The sequence below is a fragment of the Camelus bactrianus genome, chromosome 7 (assembly GCF_048773025.1).
Source record: "Camelus bactrianus isolate YW-2024 breed Bactrian camel chromosome 7, ASM4877302v1, whole genome shotgun sequence".
In the NCBI taxonomy this organism is placed as follows: Eukaryota; Metazoa; Chordata; class Mammalia; order Artiodactyla; family Camelidae; genus Camelus; species Camelus bactrianus.
Genome location: NC_133545.1, coordinates 42,861,201 through 42,882,867, shown reverse-complemented (window position 1 = coordinate 42,882,867; position 21,667 = coordinate 42,861,201). Strand labels below are relative to the sequence as shown.

Sequence of the window (21,667 nt, the reverse complement as noted above, 5' to 3'; positions counted from 1 at the left end):
ACGTATGAACTTTGGAAATGATAAATTTGAGTTCAAGTCTGGTTTGTCCTTTTTGGAATTCTGGGCAAGTTACTTAATTTTTCTAAACCCACATTCGCCTGCAAAACTAGGATAAAACCTTACAGGTTGCTGTGAGGAGTACAGACAATCTAAGAATCTGGCACAGTGACTGGAAAGCACTGTGTACTCCACAGATCCTGACCAGAACTCATTTATTGATAAAACTTGACCTGAATGCATAGTGGCAAAGTGGCAACACCTGATCTGAAAAACCTGATCCAAAGACTATGTAGACACTCTATTTATCCTACTTAGTGGTGTCATCTTCATAATTTTTCCTGAAAAAATGTTAACTTGATTACATAGTGCTGCCCCAGACCTTGTGGGATATTATGTAACGAAAAGTACACTTTTCTAAATTCTGAAAAATTCTGAATTCTGAAATCCATCTGGTCTAAACCTTTCATATAAGGGACTGTGGATCCATATCCCTTATACTCCTAGTACACTGTTAGACATATAATATGCTACTTTTAAAAATTCTATTTAATACTGAAGGGATATATATTTATATTGCTGGGAGAAACACTAAAGATTCAAGAGATCATTATTAGAGGGATTAAAGCATGTTAAAGTTACTAAACTACTTTCACGGGGAAAATAAGGTCTAAAAATTCAAGAAATTTTAAAAATAACAAAATAAAGTAAAAATAACTGCACAAAAATATTTTCCAATTATGATTTTTATTAAGCATATTGTTTTCTTGATTTCATTAACTGAAAATTGGTGGTAATTAGAAATCTATTAACTTGCAAGTAAGTATGTGATTGATTAAAAAATACAAAGAGTGACACTTCGGAAAAATTGTGCTTATAAAGTTCACTGCTGTATTTACATTTCTTAAGACAAAAGACTGCTACAAGTAGTTTGCTACCAGTAACACTGATTACTGATATTATCACACCATTTTTTTCATCTGTAAAATAAGATTAGTACTAAATGATCTGTAAAGATTCTTTTGAAATCTATGATCAACTATGATATACAGAACAATATCAAGTTCAAAGATTTCAACATAAAGGAAATAAGTCAGCAAATATTAAAAACCTGTATTACCAAATTTATTGTAATCTTAAATATGTGGAAGTAAAGAGGAGGATTTTGTATGTTCTGAGTTTAGAAGATGCTTCAACGTTTAACTTGATCTAATTTATTATCCTTTCTTCACTGGTGAAGTTGCAAATTTTATCAGAGCTTTATGGCAACACACAAATATAATGAATTAGAACAGAACACACTTGCTTTTGTGGAGTTAGGATTTAACTTGAAGGTCTTCTCTAGTACGGTAAACTATATAACAAAGTGATACTAGAAATTATAATGGAAGTGAATACGGGACTAAATTCACCCACACAAACTAATAACGAAAGCAGTTAACTCAGAAATGAGGGTAAAATGAGGCCACTGCTGGAATAAGAGGAAGTAGAATCATAGAGCATTAGAACTGAAAAGCTCCTAGGAGAAATCGAGGTTTTACATAGAACAAAACCTCGTAGTTAAGCAAGCACCGGATTAGACCACGAGTTGGGAGAGAGGCCAAGAGGGAGGGGTTGCAGCCTCAGCCCAGCGGTTGCTTCTTCGCTTCTATGGTTCTCTATTTTCTGATCCACAAAATAAATGGATTCGCTTAGACAGATTTTTAAAGATCTAGGCAAGGATATGGTACCAGTCCATATATCTCTGGGCTACCATTTCCATGGAACTGGTAAGTTACTTAACTTTCCGGTGAAAGCAGTAATTAAAAAAGTCAAAAACGCATTATCGAAACGGCCCCTGTGAGCGACCCAGCTGATGTTTATGAGGATGGGCCCCGCCCCCGCCCCCGCCCCCGCCCCCGCCCACCCCGCACGGCGGCGGCGGCGGCGGCGGAAGAGGCGGGCCAATGAGCGGAAGTGACGTACCCCGGCTTTGGTCAGCGTCAGGAGGTGGAGCAGGTCTGGAGAGGGAGGTTGTGGTGGTGGAAGAGGTTCGGCGGCTGATGGCGGCTCAGGCTCGGAAGCCTCTCTAACATTCCCTTCTGCCCGGGAGCTCCTCGGTAAGTGCCTTCCCCGGGCCACTGCAGCGCGTTGCGCGGGGCAGACCCCCTGCTGGAGCTTTTTGGGGGTTTGCGAAACGCCCCTCAACTCTAGCGTCTAGGGGCCTGGCGGGTGTCGGGAATGGTCTCCGTGGTGACGATGCTGCCGAATGACGATGCTTTCCTTCCTGAGGACAGACTTTTCCTGCCGGACTGCTGTTGTGACGGGGGTGTGGGCAACTTCGGTTAGCAGTGGAGTTGGAAAAAGCGACGGGTGGCCGCCGCACGGCGGGGAGGCCCTGGGATAGGCCTTCGAGATTTGGGGGAGCCGTGTGGGACGTGGGCCGTTTGGCGGGGGGAGCGAGTGACTCGGGGGACTCCCGGAGAGAGCCTTGCCCAAGGCTCAACTCTCAAGTGAGTATTTTGAGGGCAGCGTGTGTTTTGCCGGCGTATGTAAGCTTGGAAAAGCTGCTGGGTCGTGTCGGGGCAGGACGCTAGGGCTTGCCCGTGCGGAATGAAACCCAGCTGTTTTGGTTTGAGCCGGAGGGTTAGGAGGCGGAGACTGCCTGCGCCGCCTACGTTTGGGGGCTGCGGGCGGAGTTAGCTGTTTTGGCCTGATCTCCGACTTCACCTGGGCTGCAGAATTCGTGAACGCTTGCTTTCGTCTGTTCGTAAATGGCCCCTACGCCTCGTGCTCGAAGGGATATAAAAAAAATCTTTCGGAGAGAGTCAACGTCTGTCTTTGCTTAGGCAACTTTTATTGATTGCACAACTCTCCCTCCCAGCACCCCGCAGGTCCGCAGGTTGTGGACGAGTCCCGACAGGCGCTCGTCGTTTCGGGGAGTCTTTGTTAAGAGAGGGGTGTGTGTGTGTACGTATGTACACTGATAAACATGTATTGATAATAATTGTGTTAGAATACGCTGTGATATTTGACTTCATACGTACGTTAGGTTTTAGGTTTCACAAAGTTGTTGTGAATTGCTGTTATTTCAGGGATGGGAAAAGAAATCTTAATTTTTCAACTCTGCATTTCGCTAATTGTAGAATTTATACAAACTGAGTGAACAGTTACTAATTATAATTTTGGAACCCAATTCCACAAGCGTTGAAAGAGGTTATTTGAATGACATGTTAATCTAAAAATGGCTGATTACCCTGGAAGTGCTTTTCGGGTGTAGAAAACGGGCTGAGGCCAGACCTTCATTTTGTTCTTACGAAGGATAAACTTGATCTCTTGAAGGGCTACTTGGTTACGTTAGCAATGACTTACTAGTTTGGGGTTCCCCCCCCAACTTCAAAGAGCATCCTATTGTAGTTTTTGTTTTCTGGTCATCGCATTCTCAAATTGTGCACTCCTGTTTATAATTATGGGGGCAGCCATTTGTGTAGAATTAACCAGTGAATATCTTTTCCTTAGCAACATAACAGGTATTTTGGAATCCTACGTTTCAACCTTTTAAATGATGTTAAATATTTATGAAAATCGTAACCATCCTCCTTTTTACTGCTTTGAGGGAAATATCTTCCATGTGAAGTTTATTGGATTGCATTCTTTTGAAATTTGGATATTACTGAATAAAATTTTGGCTGTATCCACTTAAGACTTTTTACAGTTTATTTTGCCCCAAATAAACCCTTAAAAGACGGTAGAGATTCCCTCCTCTCTAATATATATGGTCCAAGATCATAGGTTTTTAGAAACCAACTTTTAAAACAGTCTAAAAATTAAAGTGATGTGAGTGACACCTGGGTAGAGTATAGGAGCATAGTGGTACTCAGCTGTAAAGAGTTCTGGAGATACCAACGACTGTAAGAGTACAAATTAACAGATTGGTGGCTTTGCTTCTGCCTCCCAGAAAGATTGCTGATAATATTTTTCTGCTCTGTAAACCAGCTGATAGTCTTCGTTTGAGCTGAAGTATGAATAATTGGAAACTACTAGAATATCATACATATTTTTTCCCTTCAGATAATTCCTCCAGGACTGAAGATTGTATATAAATTTAAAAGTTCATAGTTTTTAACTGAAGATTTAAAAAACGTTAAGTTTGTCAGCCACTATGTATTTCTATGGGCAGAAGGTCATACTTAAATTTTTATTAGTAATCTTTTGTCTGTTCTGGTTTTACTTTTATCATGGAAATTTTCAGGCATAAAGGGAGAACGAACAGTTAAAGAAACCACTATTTTGCTAATCTTGTTTTACTACCCCCTTAGCACGTGTATTTTTTTCCCCTGGAATTTTTAAAGCAAATCCTGGACATCAGGATATTTCTTCTATAATTAGTTTATCATCTTTAACTGATAAGGACTTTGAAAGAAATACAGTCACCATAATGTTATCACACAGAACAAAATTACCTTATTTCTTCTTGAATTCTAAGTGTTAGAGTTGGTAAGTTACATAAAATATTTATCCAAATTAAAAAGTTTAATTTGATTCTGTACATTTATTGCACAGAAATTCTTAGTATGGTCTGTTTCCTACTTTATGAAGGCTCACATATTTTAGGCTGGTCAAGTAAAATGAGTGTCAGGAGTCACTGGAAAAATACTACTACAAAAGCCAGATCTGTTTTAGGCTTGAAAAAATTCCAAGCGGAAGAAGTAAAGATGACATTGAAATCTTCCTCCCCACCCCCAATTTATTTTAGCTACTTAACTGAGTGCCCACTGCATATTATTTATTTTTTCCTTAGATACTGATGAATCCTCAAAATAACAACATTGGATTTTAGACCAAAGACTTTATAGTATTAAGTTTATAGCATAACACATATAAAGGAATTCTAGAGGTATTAGAACTTTGGGGAATAAAGTAGGAAGCGTGGAAGAGGGCACTGCAGGCAGCTTGTGTATGTATTTCAGACTTTGTGTCTGGTCTTTTAATTCTTTTTTTTCTGTTCTCATGTATTTTTAAAATTTATTTTTTATTGATGTAACATTGGTTTATAACATTAACATATAAGTTTCACTTATGTAATATTATATTTCTACTTCTGTATACACTACAGCATGTGCACCACCAAAAATTTAGTTTCCATTTTTCACCGTACAGTTGATCCCCTTGACTCATTCTGTGCCCTCCCACCTCCCCATTTCACTACTCTGGTTCTTGGTATACCTGGGCTCGATTTGGTTCCTTTGGTTTTTGTTTGTTTTCTTGAGTAGAAAATGTTTACTTATCCTTGGCTTGCATCTTAATGTACTCATGTTTCTAGAGGTGTACTTTACTTTAGAGAATGGGAAACAAAATTTAGTATGGTAAAGCTGCTTCCACTTTCTTTTGTGTGTAGGGGCTATATTTCCTCTCTCCAACTGAGGCTCAGTTTGTTCTTTTTCTCAGAATATTAGTGAAGCTACACTTCCCAAGCATTACCACAAGGTGATGCAGTGACTTTGCACATTACTTCCCCACTGGGTGGTGTGTGCTGGTTTGCGTGTGTGCCTGTGAGCATGCATAGTATATAAATCTACCTGCTAATCATCTTGATATATGAGCATACTCAGTGAATTTCAACATTTTTATAAGCTTGCCCATCTTCACTCCACTTCTTGTCTGTGAGGAGTGAAACAGAGGAACTGTATGGAAATTATATATTTTACTATTTAAAATGGGTTGATTCATGCTGTAATTACATTCAGATTACATTTATCCATGTTAACTTTTTTATGACTAAAAGCTATATTGGCATTTAATTTAAGTGATAACAAGAGTGGAATGACTTTTGTAAAATATTTTACAGTTACAGTCTCATTGAAATTTTTAAAAAGGTTGGCGTGTTGGAGAGGTTAATGAAAGTTATTAAGGAGATAATTACAAATTATTTTACTCCAGAGATAAGCGTCATGAATATATTTAAAGTCTGATGTTAGAGTTTTGTATTAAGAACTCATTTTAGGGAGAGGGTTTAAAAATGAAATTTAATGTTAATGTGTTTATATAAAATAATGAAAATAATAGATTAAATATACTGGTAAAAATTCAGTCAATTGAGTTAAAAGTTGAAGCTCTCTTTTCACACATAGCCTTCATGAGTGAAGATTATTGTGTGTACTCTTTGAGTCCCTTTGATGTATTTATAAGTGTATGTACACATGAACATATGTAAATATATATATGCCTTCATGCTGTTTTATACCTTAAAAACTTTTCAATGAAGTAAAAATCTGAGTTGGATTATGAATTTTTAAACACTTGTAATTGAGGTTAAACAAAAGTTTAAACTCGACTGCTTAGTTTTATAATAAATACTGCTCTGTTGATTGAGTTTACTTTAGGAAACATGTTAAATTTTGTGAAAAAATAAACTTTCATTCTTACATGGCTTTTAATTAAAAACATGACAATCTCATCCTAAGCTAGCCTTATTTTCTCCTTACCAAATATATCCCTCAGAGAAACTTAAATATTCACTTTCTTCATAGAAAAACATTACTGATTTGCTTGCCTCAGTTTTGGTAGTTGTAGCTATTATAGTTCAGTTCAGTTAATTTAGCTATAATTTCTCTCATAGGTATTTTATAACCAGTGAATATTTTTTCAAAACTGGAGTTGAGGGTTTTTCCCCTTTCTTTAGAAAGCCTGACTTGAAAGGAGATTATCATTAGTGACTTCATTAGCATCATGACATCCCCTGGAGCCCAGATTAGTTCAGAGAATTCAAAGAAACAAAGTAATAGAACTCTTGAGTTATTTTAGGCAGTTTCCAGTATTGGTGCTACCTTTTCACTTTCCTGAAGGCTTTGGAATATCAGCTGGAGAGTATTGAATGTTAAGTCCTTCTGTGGAGTAGGGTGCTGGTAATAAAGCCTTTTTATTAGTGCAGAGGTACAGGAGGTTTACTACTGAATACCTTTTCTTTTCCTCAGAATCCTGGCAAACCTCAGGTGGAGAGGCTAACAGACATCCAGCCTGGTGTTCTACCACAGTAGCTTCCAGGTTTGTGATAGACATTCTCTTTATGAGATGCCCAGTATATTTTATGTCCCATAAGTACAAAGCAGTATTTTGACCATAACAGAAGAAGAGAAGACACTAGAAGAAATGTTTTCTGAAGTGTTATTTCAAAATTTTAAAAATTTGCCTTAGCATTTCAAAAAGGTCAGCAAAAGAAATATTTGTTTAAAGAGTATTGTAAATCTTCCTAGCAATAAAGACTTCTTAGTAATTAGTAAAATGTGAGAAGTGTTACTGCTGTGCTTGCAAAGAAGAAACTTCATTAAGTAACTTAGATTAATTTGGTTAGCAAAAATCTTGCCCTGGTTTCCCTCATTATTACAGAGATTCCTGTTTTGATGACTCAGAAGCAAGTGCCGTAGTGTCAGTGTCATTCTCACATTGATAGGTGGAATCATTGTACTGAGTCTGTGACACACTGTATATAGATTTTTGGAGTAAATCATAGTTGTGTCCTTTTTCTCAAAAGTAGAGCACAAAATACAGAAAACATTTTTGAGTCTTGCAGATTTTCATAGTTCACTTTCACCATTCAGCTGTTGGTTAGTGCTTGGTGTTCACTAAGCTAGTGAGCATTCACTGAATCTATAATAGATTCTCAACAGTATGCATTTCATTAACACTACATTTAAAAAATGTACATATACTTATTTTTAATGGATAAGTATATGTAAAGGGTACAGTAATACTGGCCTTCAGGGTAGGATGAAAGAGTAGAATTGGTATAGAGAGGAACAAGTATGCTGAGCTATTTCAAGTAGACCAGCTGAGATTTTACATCATTTGAGAGATCTGAACAAGAACCCAAGAAGATGGCCTAGGTCTGGGAATCTGTGAGAGGCGCTAACGGAGACTTAAATTGTTGGGTTGGGTCAGAGTCTAAGTAATAGTTCTCTTTCCAGGATTAAGATTACTTGGAGAGGCTTTAAAGAAAAAAAATGCATGTGTGTACAGACACATGCACTTGCCCAGGTCTCACTTTCAGAAAGTCATTGTTGTCTTTTTTTTTTTTTTCTTTCTTTCTTTCTTTTTTTTTTTTTTTAAAGACCCCCTAATGATTCTGATACGTAGCCAGGATTGAGAAAAGCTGGTCCAGGTGATCATGAATGTTAGTCAGGAATGCAGGCAGAGAGGTTAGCATCAGTTATAGAAGCCTAGGACCTGGGGGAGCGGGATGGGATGGATGGGTCAGATTAGGGAGGAAATGATGAAATTCAAGACTTTAACATAGAAGCAGTGTTGGTTCATTTGCTCTCAGTTGCAGAAGAAGCAGAGGGCTAGGCTTTAAAGGAGAGTTGAGAGTTTTTGATTTTGGTTTTTAAATTTCTTAACTCTAATGTAACTTTCTGAACCATATTGTAAATTATTCCCAGTTTGTATTTTTATATTTAATCACATTTTTAAGGAGTTCCAATATTTTCAAAGTATGTTTTCCCAATAATTATGGCATGAAAATATCCATATAATTTGCATTAAATGTTACTTATTTTCTGAAGGTATGAGTTTATTTCTTAGTTGATATCATTAAATTTGTATGATTTAACTTGTTTCAGATTCACAATGACATCCTTTCAAGAAGTCCCATTGCAGACTTCCAACTTTGCCCATGTCATCTTTCAGAATGTGGCCAAGAGTTACCTTCCTAATGCACACTTGGAATGTCATTACACCTTAACTCCATATATCCATCCACATCCGAAAGATTGGGTTGGTATATTCAAGGTAAGTGAACTTTCTGCATGTTTATTCTATGTAGGTACTCTTTATTTTCTTAAGAGGTTGACAAGTAGCTTACACTAGCTTTGTCTTAATGTTGCATTAAGGGTCATTTTTGTAAATGTTAAATGTAAAACATTAACATTTGTAAATGTAAACATTGTGTAAACATGAAATGTTTAATAGTGTGGGGTAATATACAACAAATGTTGGGAACATCAGTTCACCAGATTTTGTCTCCAGAAGATTCAGCTTCACTCAAGATCTTGTGAAAATTTTTTCAAATCTTTTTTTTTTTTTTAATTCTTCCATTTTCTCCATTCCTTCCCTTAAAAAAAGTGATTTTTTTCCTTTGGGTTACTTTATCATTTACTGTCTTGTCACTTGTAATTAATTTTGTACGGCTCTACAGCTATATTATTGTCTCTTCTGTTGTCCTCCATTGTTTACATGTAGCTCATATTGTCTCAGGCTTTTATAAGTGTATTTTGTTTTACCTGACTAAATAGTGAATTCTTTGATGGTAAGAGTCCCAGTTCTAATATTTTGTCAATCATTTTGTATAATATTTGCTTGAAAATTACACTGAGATAATCGTTACAGTGGTAGAAGTGTTTTTTGGCAATTTCAGTTCTTCAGAATGTGATAGAGAACCAAAACATAAGAATGTCCTTTGAGCAGTCAAAATAATGTCATTAAATGTCCAAACAATAAAACTTACTTTTCTCTTGGGTTACTCTAGATTCTCCCTCAGAATCAGTTTGTTTTATTTTAGATATGATTTTAATGGTCTTGAAATTTTGATAGTGTGGTCTGTATACATTAAGTAGCTGCTAGAATTAGGAACACTGAGAGTATCCGGAAGTGAAAGTTTGGCCTAATAGAGTGAGGGAGATAGAAAAACTTACTTTGGACAAAGTTTTGGCATATAATGATATTTCAGTTCCTTTTTTTAATCTCTCATTCCTTGGTGTTGCTGAACAGATGAGTTACTTACTCTTTTTTTTTTTTTTTTTTTTTTTTTTTAGTCTTGTTAAATTCTAATATGGAGATAAATTTATTGTAAGCATTTTACGAAATTAGTATCAGTTTTAATTTTACGTGAGAGATGAATATCCAGTTAAAGATATTTAGAATTGATATGTTCTGCAAGAATTAGGAAGAATAGAGCAGGGAAATAAAATTGGGGGAAGGGAAGGGCATTCTTGGCAGGAAAATAACATAAGCAAAGGCAAAGGGGTGGGAATGTTCATGAGACTGAGTTAGTTTAACTAGAACAAGTGGATGGAGGTGAAATTAAGTGTCATTATTTCCATGGAGGACCTTCAGTGTTAGGCTAAACAGTTTGTAGACTTTACTTACGGGCACTGGGAATTCTGCATATGTAGGTATGTAGGCTGATGTGTGATAAATTGTATTTCAAGAAGATGAATCTTTAACTTTTTCAGACTACTTATTTATGTCTTCTGGTCCCCCCCACCCCCATTTTTAGTTAATGGCCTATTGTCTAAGCCAAAATTATGCCTTTGTTTAAATCCAGCCAAACACCAACTCAGTCTATTTTACTGCTACCTATTTCTACATTTTTAATGTCACTGCCCTTGTTCATGCCCTCCTTATCTTGGTCCAGGATGATTGCAGTAGGTTTTCCCTGCTTTTCTTGCCCTCCACCCCCTCCCCCCATTTTGTCTAATCTTCAAACTGCTCTATGTAAACTACGATATAAAATGAAAATCTGAACGTGTCTCCCTCTTGCTTAAAACTCTTAGGTGGTTCTTCATTATCTATCGGATAATGCCAAGACCAAATAACTTAGTGTGTCAAATAGGGCTCCTTTACAGGACTTGATCTGTAGTTTCATTTTTTGTCATTGCCTGCTTCTCCTTTTTTGCTTTAGTAATGCTAAACTATTATCTCTTAACTTGGGCATTCCAAAGGCTGACTTTTCTTTAAACAATAATACTTATGTAAATACATACATAAATGAATAAATTTGTGTAGAATACCCTTTCCATCTTTTTTGCCTGGATAATACTTAAAACTCAGTGGGAAGTTTAAGTATGTAGTAAAAATTTCAAATTATACAGGAAGCTTCATGGAAGAAAATAAGTCATGTTTTAATACTAATTGGTTTATATCTATAAATAAGTAATAATTGTATGTATGATAATGTATGCACACATGCTATTGATGCATTGTGGCATTCATGGAAATGTTTCTAAATGTTCACCATTAAACAATACTTAACACACATCTGTGTTTGTTTTGTTTGTCCATTTATTTCATAGGGCAAGTTCTTGGAATTGGAATTGCCATGTTTATGGCATTGAATATTTTTAAACACTTTATGTGTACTGTAAATTGCTGTCCAGAATGATTTTGATAGATATGATACAGATAAGGCAGGTAGGGAGACGGTTCCCACATAGTAATTATAAGGGGAAAGAATGAGGGGGAGGGTATAGCTCAGTGGTAGAGTGTGTGCCTAGCATACCCTAACATCCCTCCCCCCAAAAGGGGGAAGGAATGAAGGGAAAATGTGTGGTGTGCTTGAGAAAGTGTTAAAGAATTTGATTTTCCTGGGACAGATAGCAGTTTTACAAAATGGGAAAATTTGGTTTGGATTACATTGTAGATTGTTTTAATATTTGGCTGAGGAATAATTTTTAAGCAGAGAGTAATACAGTTCAGAGGTGAACTTTAATCTTACAATGCTGAATAAGATAAATAGAATTAGAAGAGAATGGAGGCAGAGAGAATTAGACTATCCTAATTTTCTAGGTGAGATAATGAAGGCCTCAAAGTAAAGAAGGGTAACAGCTGTGGGTAATAATCCATAGGAAGGATCTATAGGGTTTGTCAGCAGTTAATTGAATGAATTGGGACTGGAACGCATTCACTGAGTATATTTAGAAATAAGGAGCAAGATCATGTGCTAAGAGTTGGGGAGGGCTTGAGTATGGAGATTTGGTCTTGCTACTGCGGAAGAATGTCATAGGGAATCGAACTAGTCAGCCAGGAGACTGCTGAGCAGCAGTTTTGTGAATTTGTCTAGAGAGATTGAGCACCTAGAATCGAGTGAAGAATTCCAAAACTGGGTATCGTTTAGACTGGGAATTGGAAATGGGTGGTGTGTGTGTGTGAGTGAGAAGGGAAGTCATAAGGACAGAGGTCACTAGAGTGATTTTGGGTGCATTATTGAAATGAATAACTGACCGTGAAGTCCAGATTGTGTCGAGGAATGAGTGAAACCAGGCAAGGGATACAGACTGGGTTGGAGATTTTAATTTTTTCTTTTAGTTTTTCTCCCTCTTTTCTAGTGTTGACTAGTTTTAATTATCACTAAAATAAACACAGTGTGTTTATTTATACTTTGCAAAGGTCTTTCATGAGAACATTACAGTCACCATTTTACAGATGAGGGAACTAAGATCCAGAGAAATTGAACTTTGGAGCTGAGATTTGAGCCTCAGGTAAACTGGCATTCAGGAATTGTTCTCTGGCATTTTGGTTAAGTGAGAGATCTGGTTATCCAAGCAACTGACTTTCTAATAAGTTTTCAGCATCCATTTTTTGAGTGATAGAATTGAAGTAAAAAATACAGGAAACGATTGAGAGCTTTACCTGATGCTGTATCTATTATTAAACCCAATGTTAGTTGTAGTAAAATATGTCACATTGTTAATGTTACCAGTTTGATTTGGTCTTAATTATATGCGGGATTATACTTAAGATTTATGCTTAGTACAAATGAAATTACCTTAAAATAATTTAAAGGTCCATGAGATTATTAATATTTTTTAACTTTAAAAGGAATCCTTAACAGTTTTCATGTTTCAGAGGTACTGTTCTAGTTGAGAAAATTGGGAGTGCAAAGTGATTATGTCATGTGTCCAAAGTCACATAGGCAAACCAAGCTTCTCAGTAAGGTACAGTTCTCACTGAATCATTACCAACAACCAGATAAAAAACTTTAATTTCCTGGTCCACTTAACCTGAGCAGTAATTTTGTGCTTGAATATCTTGTTTCAAGCTTTTGTTTGTCTCTCCTTTGTTTCTCTTTTCCTTGTCATAATTCTCTTTATATTGCTTCTTCTGCCTCAGTCTCCATTCCAGTCTTTTCTTATTTTCTGTTTTAAAAAATATTCTCCTATTGTAAAAGTAATCATAATTTTAGAAAATTTGGAACAAAACAGGAAATAGGAAAGATAAAATTAACATAACTAGCAGTCCCATTGCCCAGCTATATCCCTGCCTAATAACAATGGTTGACATTGTTAATGTTTTAAGTATTTCCAGTTCTTTTTTTTTTTTTAACTAAAGGAGGAATACTTTCAGTCTTTATTTTGAAAAGTATTTGGAATAGTACTGCATGACCTTTTTTGTGTTCTGAATTTTTCATTTATGATTATAACCACTTTCTTATTAATATAAGTAGTTCTGTAGCATTTCATCTGATGGAGGGATTTTTATACTGTTTATGATATTTCTATCTTAGAGTCAGCATTGCATCTTCACTATATATATATAGGCATTTTTGCAGTTTTTCTTTTTAAAGGAAGGACTTTTGTAATGATTTTTGAAAACTACAGTATATACAAAAGAAAGAAAATGAATACCTCTTCCGATTGTATCCTAGAAATATCTGTTGTTAAGTTTGGTGTGTGTTTTTCTAGATTTAAAAAATTCATAGGCCCATTTTATACTATTTTGTAGGTTTTGTATTTAATCGTACATAATCAGCTAATCTGTTTTCAGTGCCTTTCCAGTTTCATGTCCTTTGTCTGTCTCTCTTTACCCCTCCAAAATCACTCCCCCTGGATCTCTGTCTTTCTCTTTACAAGTGCTCTTTGCTCTCTCTACCCTAATAATTTGTCTTTCTCTTAAGGTTTCTGCAGAATATTTGTGCTTTTACTTGGTAACTTTGTTGTCTTTCTGATCTTCTTTACATTCCCTCTCAAAATTTCCTTTATGACCAGTACTTCTTATCCAACATGTTTTTCTAAAATGTTAACACATTTCTAGTTTTTTTTCCTTTCATGTCACCCCTGTTTAATTTCCTTGTTTGCTCTTACTTTGCTGATTACATTAGTAACAGAAGAATGATGTCCAGTACTATTGTTAATTCCCCAAACTAAACTATGTGAAATATCTGTTGCTTTATTTCCTTCCATAACATAGATACACTCTCTTAACTGGATTCAAGTGTATCTCCTAAAAGCAATTTGTTTTGACAATCGTAGGATAACTTTAACTGACTGTCCCATTGTTCTAGGTATTGTCATATCCCTGCCATTTTTCAATGGTTTAAAATCTCTAGTGTCAACTCAAAATGTAGTAATTTTCTTTATACTTGCTGCTAGTGGACTGAAAGGAAAATTCCCTTGCATTTCAAGGAATTGAAATCTGCAGTCTAAAAATCCAATCAAGTTCTAACCAAGTGACCAGGAAAATAAAGAGAAACGGTGTGTGACTTGGACACTTTGTGGTTTGACTCTTCTAATTAGATTTCTTTAATATTCTCTACCATAAACACCTATATAATTTCTGGATGTCCAAGTTCTTTGTTTCTTCCACCGTGGTCCAGTCTACCACGTGAAGCTTAGTTATTAGACATACCCATCCTAAGGGAATCTGTACTCTGTACCATCCCAGATTTAGACTTATACATTGTTTTTTATACTTGCCTGACATGCCCCTCACACAGTGACCTAAGAACTATTGTTCAGTTTTCCTTCCTCAAAAGGAATTTAAAGCATAGTTCTATATTGTTGATGTTTTTTACTCAGATTGGGTTGCATCTTACCTCAAATTCTTGGTTGGCTCAGCATGGGATGTTATAGAGCATGGTCGACCACTCTTGAGAAATACATGCAATAAAGGAAAAAACAAAGCATAAGTTACCATTGCAGTCAACCAATAATGAACAGCCTGAGTTACTGTGATTTAGTTAAAACACAGCAGGGACCAAACCACTCAACATACCTCTTTCTTTAAACATTTTTCTTATATGGTAAAAGATCTCATTTCCCCCATTTTATTTTTCTTCTTATGACAGCAAGAAACAGAGTTTTCCACCCTTTACTGTTTCTGTCTTTTGTCAACTGTACTTTTAAGAATTATATAGTCATAGACTCATTGTTGGAAGGGAGGAAGTGGAATTTCAGAAAGCATAAGAATATTTTATATCCTGGTAGGAGAGCAGTGACCTGCTGGTGAAGAGCTTGAACTTTAGGCTCAAATCTTGACTCTGCCATTTACTACTTTCTTAATTTGGAAGATGAAGGTAATATTTATTCCAAAACAAACATTCAGTAATCTGTATCTGTACAGCTATTCGCAGTGCCACTTGAATTAGATACTATAATTATGATGTTAGCAGTTTTGTGTGTCAGCCATCACAATTAAATGGCACACTCAGCACTTTTTTTGACCACCTCTTTCAGGTAGAGCCTGTTCACCTAGGGAGATTTTTTTCAAGAAAGATGTAGCTCTAGATAGTATTTCTTTCAAGATCAGCATATGAACAGGGACAAAGAATGCAAGGTAGGACGTGTACCAGGTGTGTCTTTTGGGGAAAACATTAGGTGGGCTCTTTTTCAGGGGATGGGAGAAGCATTGTGGGATATGAAATGAGGGACAGAACATCTTAGAGTCAAGATCATTGTCCCTAATAGGCTGTGTGTCCTTGGGCATTAATGGTAACATTTAATGAACATGAATGTGCTAGGCACTGTGCCAGGTACCTTTACAGGGCTTATCTCATTTAATACACACACAGCCCTTTGAGATTGTTACTTATTATCTCCATTTTAAAGAGAAGGGAACAGAAGTAACATGTCTGTTATTAATAGCTATTAAGTGATCTTTTTTGGCAGTATGACCTTACTGCCTATGCTCTTAATCACTACAGTATACTGTGCTTGCAAAAACTGCCATTTATGGAGTGCCCATCATGGATGGGTCAGGCACTCTGCTAAGTGCTGTTTTTATGTTTATCATCTAATTTAATCCTAACAGTTCTGAGAGAAAAAAACTGAGCTGTAGGTCAAGAAAATAACTTATATCACGGTTTCCCTAAGCTTCTTATTTGTAAAGAGATGAATAGTGTCTTTCAAATGTTTTTTGACCATGACACACAGGGGAAAAAAAAAATTCTATGATTTGACTCAGCAAAGTTGTATGCAGATACACCTGAAACAATACTTAGCCTTCGTTCACTCTGATACTTTCTAATTCTATATAATTAAAAACAAGTGTGATTATAAACCACTAAATTGATATTACCACTTACTACTGGGTTGTGACCTACAGTTTAAAAACACTCCTTTAGAGACTGAAGATTGCTGTAATTCTTCTAGCTTCAGTATTCTGGAATCTTTAATCCTATAGGTCAATCAGAATTACCCTGTGGATGATGCATATTTTCTTCTGGCAAATGGATATCTAGTACCTATTTTAAACACCTCTAATATTCAGTATTTACCACAATACAGTTTATCTGAAACATACAGACTGAAATATGTAGTGATATATTTGTGTTGTTTAAGTTGGAAATGTTTTAGAGATAGGTGGGACACAGGTGGCTTTTTTGTGTATATAAACATCTTGGGAATAAAGGTAAAAATAAATTTTTACAAAATTTACCATTGGCTGTATGAAAGAAATGCTGAAGATGAGAGATTAGTGAAATTTAGTTAGTGGATTTAAGGAGAAGGGGGAAGTCTAATTAAAAAAATACACACTTCAATTTGATGCATAAAATAAGTTTAAAAACTTGTATTTAGTGAAATCACATTTTAAGCAAAATGTTAGTTTTTATATTTGGTCATATGTTTGCTAAGATTTTCCTTAGGGAATTGGATATCAAATTGCATTTTAACACATAGTAGAAACTCTACTGTTACAGATTTTTATAGCATTAGGTTATAGCTTAATAAAAAATTACAATAAAAATTTGACATGCTTGTTAAAATGCTTATGATTTGTAAACATATTAATGCATGCTTTAACTTTAGGATGCAGTAAAAAACAATATGCTATAAGATGTCATTCTTATATTAAACCACTTACAATATCCATGTTTTTGTTCTTTTCCTTTAGGTTGGATGGAGTACTGCTCGTGATTATTACACGTTTTTATGGTCCCCTATGCCTGAACATTATGTAGAAGGATCAACAGTTAATTGTGTGTTAGCATTTCAAGGTAAGAACTGAAAAGCAGAACTTGATGAAGTTAGATGTTTTATTGCCATTAAAAATGTTGTACTCCATTGTAACTATCTACTTAGGCATATCCAGTGTACCAAAGTTGAATTAATTAGTATCTTTATTTAGCAAAATTCATTAGGAATGTAAATAACCAGTGTTGGTTACATGATATTTTATGTAGACAATTAAAGATTTTTTGCTTATTATCTTTCATTGAAGAGAGGTCTTTACTTTTGATGATTTTTTTTTTCAAATGAGAGAACAATGTTATTACTGATAAAAGATAATGTAACAAATTAAAGGTGAGAAAAATATTCTGTATGGAAATCACAAAGATGATTAACAGGATTTATAGAGTAGTTGTATTAATTCTATGGGGAAACTTGCCTATAAAATGGATGTGAGTAATGCAACATTCATTTTTGTCTTAGCTTGGCATTATATATAGATTTTTAAAAATACTCTTATTTAAGAAGAGCTGTACCTGATATTGCCCTTCCCTCCTCATTCTGCCTTCACAAAGTGACGGCTGGAGCTGCAGCATCTCTCCTATGGCCATGAGGGGAAGGCCAAGGCAAGCCACCTATATGTCTGTCCTGACATGTCTGAGCCACTGAATCAAGGCCAGCAGGCAACCACTTCCTGATGTCTTATATGAAAAAATACACCCTGTTGCTTTAAAACAAAACAAAACACAAAAATCTTACTTAGAAATCTATCACAGAATTTGCTGCAGAGAGATTTTCGTATTATAATTGTACTGATTTTGGATTGTATTAAAGCAAATTCTTAGTCTTGTTTGTACCATGGATTGTTTTTGGTCTGGGGAAGCAAATGGACTCTGTCTCAGTAAGTTTTTATACACATGAAATGCATAGAATTGCAAAGGAAACCAATAATAGTCCATTGTATGGATTTAACAGTTGATCTATTCGTCTAAAAGAATATCTTGGTTGCTTCCAGGTTTTGGTAGTTGTGAAAAAAGCTGCTGTAAATATTCATGTACAGGTTTTTGTGTGGATTTAAGTTTTCATCTCACTTGGGCAAAACCAAGGAGTGTGATTGCCGGATCATATGGTAGGGACTGTGTTTAGTTTTGTAAGAAACTACCAAACTCTTCCATGGTGGCAGTACCATTTTGCATTCTCAGCAGCAATGAATGAGAGTTCTTTGTATGTTACATCTTTACCAGCATTGGTGTTGTCATTGTTGGGGATTTTGGTGGTTTATGCTTTTCAAAAAAACTTTTTATTATGTGGTTTGTGTATATTTGGTATGAACATCAGTTGGGAATGTGACCACGTGAAGCTTGCATATATAAAAAAATTTTCCTTATGTGTTGTGACATGAAATATTCAGAGGATAAAATTTACATTGTCATATAGGCAAAGATTTAGATCCTCATAGATGTTTTATAGATAAAAAAAGTTACAAATTATATATATAGTTTATCTTTTAGTCCATAGCCTTTTTTTTTTAAGATAAGCAAATTCAGGTGTACGTATTGAAACTGATTTTGTTTTTAAGATATTTGTTCTTAAAAGCTGTGGGTTTATTTTCAGTCATTTTTAATGTAATTAGTTTTCTTGTAATAAATTAACTTACTGAACTTGTTATTGTGACTAATGAATTGGTCTATTCATGACTTAGCGAAACTTTTAAAAGCAGTAAAAAAAAAAAAAAAAGGAAAAGGAAAGCATCCAGTTTATTTCTGTTTATACTTTACAAGCATTTTCATGGGAGCAGTTTTACATGTTTTTGAAAATTTATCATAGTTTTTACTCTGAAATTTAGAAATAAAAGCTTTTGCTTGCCTAGAACTTGTTTGTTATATAACAAACTCAATATAGTCATGAAAAATTTAGTCATAGAATATTAGAGCTAGAAGCAATTTTAAGTATAATCCAAGTCATTTTGCTTACTTTATGGAGTAGTCATGAGAATTCTGAAATGCAAATCTCAGAGCAACTAATGAGAAGTACATAAATGTAATTATTTTCCTAAATGGAGCCTTTTTTGATTTACTGTAATTTGATTGATTGGTAATGTTACAAGCTATAAAATTTGACTTGGAGTTTGGTTTTTACTTTTTCCTATTTTATTTTCAGTGTTACTAATCTGATGAGAGCTCTATTTCTAGGTAGCTTTAAATATCTTGTATTTCAAAAATGGTATTTGAACCATATTTTTAGTGGATTATTTTCATGAGATTTAAAAAAAAAATCAGATCTTGAATATCTAGTTTGTAGAGTTTTTGGTGTTATAATACCAGAACTGATTAAACTATATTTTTGTTTTCTATTTAAACTTTTTTAGTAAGTCTAGTGGCTATTTGCAAAGTTACTCAGCCATGGATTAATAAATTTGGTAGTAGATATTAGGAGGGCTGGGTTTTAAAAAACTTCAAATATATTGCTACATGTACCTCTATATTATTTCTAAAAAAACCTTTGTATTTTGAAATAATTTTAGATGTAAAGTTGCAAAAATAGTATACAGAATTTTTGTTTGCCCCTCACCTAGCTTCCCTTAATGTTAACATGTTGTGTAACCATAGTACATTTACATTTGTTTAAAAATCCAGGAATTTAACATTGTTGTAACACTATTGACTAAAGTACAAAGCTTATTCAGATTTCACTAGTGTTTTCAGTAGTGTTCTTTTTTCTGTTCCTGGATCCAGTCCATACCTGGATTGCATTTAAGTTGTCGTATCTTCTTAGTCTTCTCCAGTCTATGATATGATAGTTCCTTATTCTGTCCTTGTCTTTCATGATCTTTGCATTTTTGAAGAGTATTGTTCAGTTTTGTTTTGTTTTAATAGCATGTTTCTCATTTTGTCTTTCTGACAATTTCTCATAATTAGATTGAGGCTATACATTTTCAGGAAGAATACCATACAAGTGATGTATCCTTTATAGTGCATTGTATCAGGGAGTACTTGGTGTTTGTATGTCTTATTACTAGTAGTATTAATCTTGATCATTTGGTTACGGTAATGTCTGTTAGGTTTCTCCACTGTGAAGTTAGTTTTTTTCCCTTTGTAATGTAATGAATATTAAGGGGAGCAACTTTGTGACTAAGGAAATAATCTTGTTTCTCCTCAGATTTTCACCCACTAATTTTAGTATCCATCAGTGGATCTTCCCTAGAACAATTATTGTTGTGTTTGCTGAATAATGGTTTTCTATTCTCATTTTTTTGTTTGTTATTAGTTGGAATTACTGTGTTGAGAAGAGTTGTCCCCTTTTCTGTCGACTCATGGCTATTTATTTTCTTCTGTGGAATCAAGTCTAACGCTGTCATTTTTTTGTTGCTCAGATCATTTTAGCTTTCTTTGGCCATTGGGAATTCCATTAGTGGAGTTTCTGTGTTTTTTTGACATCTGCCGACCCCCAGTCTGTTTTTGAGAACTTCTTACATTTCAGGCACCACAAGATGTTTCAGGCTTATTTTATATTTTCTCTCCTCCCTCCTTTCTGTGGAAAAAGGTCAGCTATTTTTTAAAGAATGAAGTCAAGTGAAGTTGATACCTTAATAATGAGGCTGAAAATTTCAAGATGTGGAAAGGATAATAGGCATAGTGATTACAGATTTCTTGGTTGATATTAATATGCAAAATGAGGTGAATATATTCATCTTTGTATGTTCATTTCACAGTCATTGAATGTTTCCTTTTCATTTCTGGGGGATTACATAATTTTTATTTATATTAATAATCTGCCCTCAGTATTTTTGAGGCCTTCGATACAGGCTGTAAAGCATGTATATAATAACAATGCAAAGTATACTGTGGAGGGTTGGGTTTTTCTTTTTTTTTTTTAACTGTAGAAAATACCATTGGAGCTTTGGAGAGTAGGTAAAGATTAAATTTGAGCTAGGATAATCCAGCAAAATTTAAAAGAGGGTAACAACTGAGCTGAAGAAAGAAGGAACAAATATTGAACACTTATTTGTCAGATAATAGGCTAGATGGTATAACTACCTAACCCATTGTACTTGGGAACTTTGAGATAGATAGCTTTGTATCTCTTACAGATAAGAAATGGGGTTTGGGGAGGTTAAGTAAATAACAATTTGTGGTAGAGCTGGAATTCCAGAATAAATCTCTGTAGTTCCAAAGCTTATTTTTGTTCTGCACAGTACACATCATCCTCTTTCTGCCTTACAGAGTTCACATGTGTGGCATATTCCTTTTGTAAATATTTCTCTTGAATTTAGTGTCGTAATTGAGGGAAGATTTCTTTATTTTTATTTATTTTTTAATTGAGTATAGTGGGTTTACAGTGTTGTGTTAATATCTGGTGTACAGCATAGTGATTTAGCTATACATGTATATATATTTTCCTTTTCATTATAAACTGTTACAAGGTATTGCATTTGGTTCCCCGAAGGGAAGATTTCTTTAAATAACATATTCCCACCCCACAGTCCTCCTAGGTTTTTGTGCTGTTTCTTCTATTGCTCCTCCTCTAGACTTTTTCTAATTGAAAACTATATACTTGACTTTCCTAGATGAATTGGTTTTACTCTAGTGAAGATACAAGGAAAGAATATTCTGAGAGTGTAAGTTTAGACGTAAGAAAAATATGGGTGTATTTAGGGAAGAAGGGAGAGTCTAGTTTTGATGGATAATTTATGAAAGAAGGATGGAAAGACATACTCTAAGTGCCTAGGAACAAGATCAGTAATGAGAGGGGAT

General features: G+C 34.9%; 1 protein-coding gene across 3 annotated transcripts in view; it reads left to right on the top strand.

The window, feature by feature from the left end:
- Positions 1-1,947: 1,947 nt before the first annotated feature.
- The window catches only part of TAX1BP1 (Tax1 binding protein 1), a 75,861-nt gene continuing 56,141 nt past the window's right edge, over positions 1,948-21,667 (top strand). For 2 of the 3 annotated variants that reach the window (XM_010971545.3, XM_010971530.3), the window contains exons 1-3: positions 1,948-2,096; positions 8,592-8,760; positions 16,858-16,960. In XM_010971545.3, coding sequence (XP_010969847.2) covers positions 8,599-8,760; positions 16,858-16,960 — 265 coding nt within the window. In that variant the 5' untranslated portion in view covers positions 1,948-2,096; positions 8,592-8,598. Of the gene's footprint in view, positions 2,097-6,950; positions 7,021-8,591; positions 8,761-16,857; positions 16,961-21,667 lie in introns of all 3 variants that reach the window. The other variant, XM_010971537.3, reaches the window with a different exon arrangement.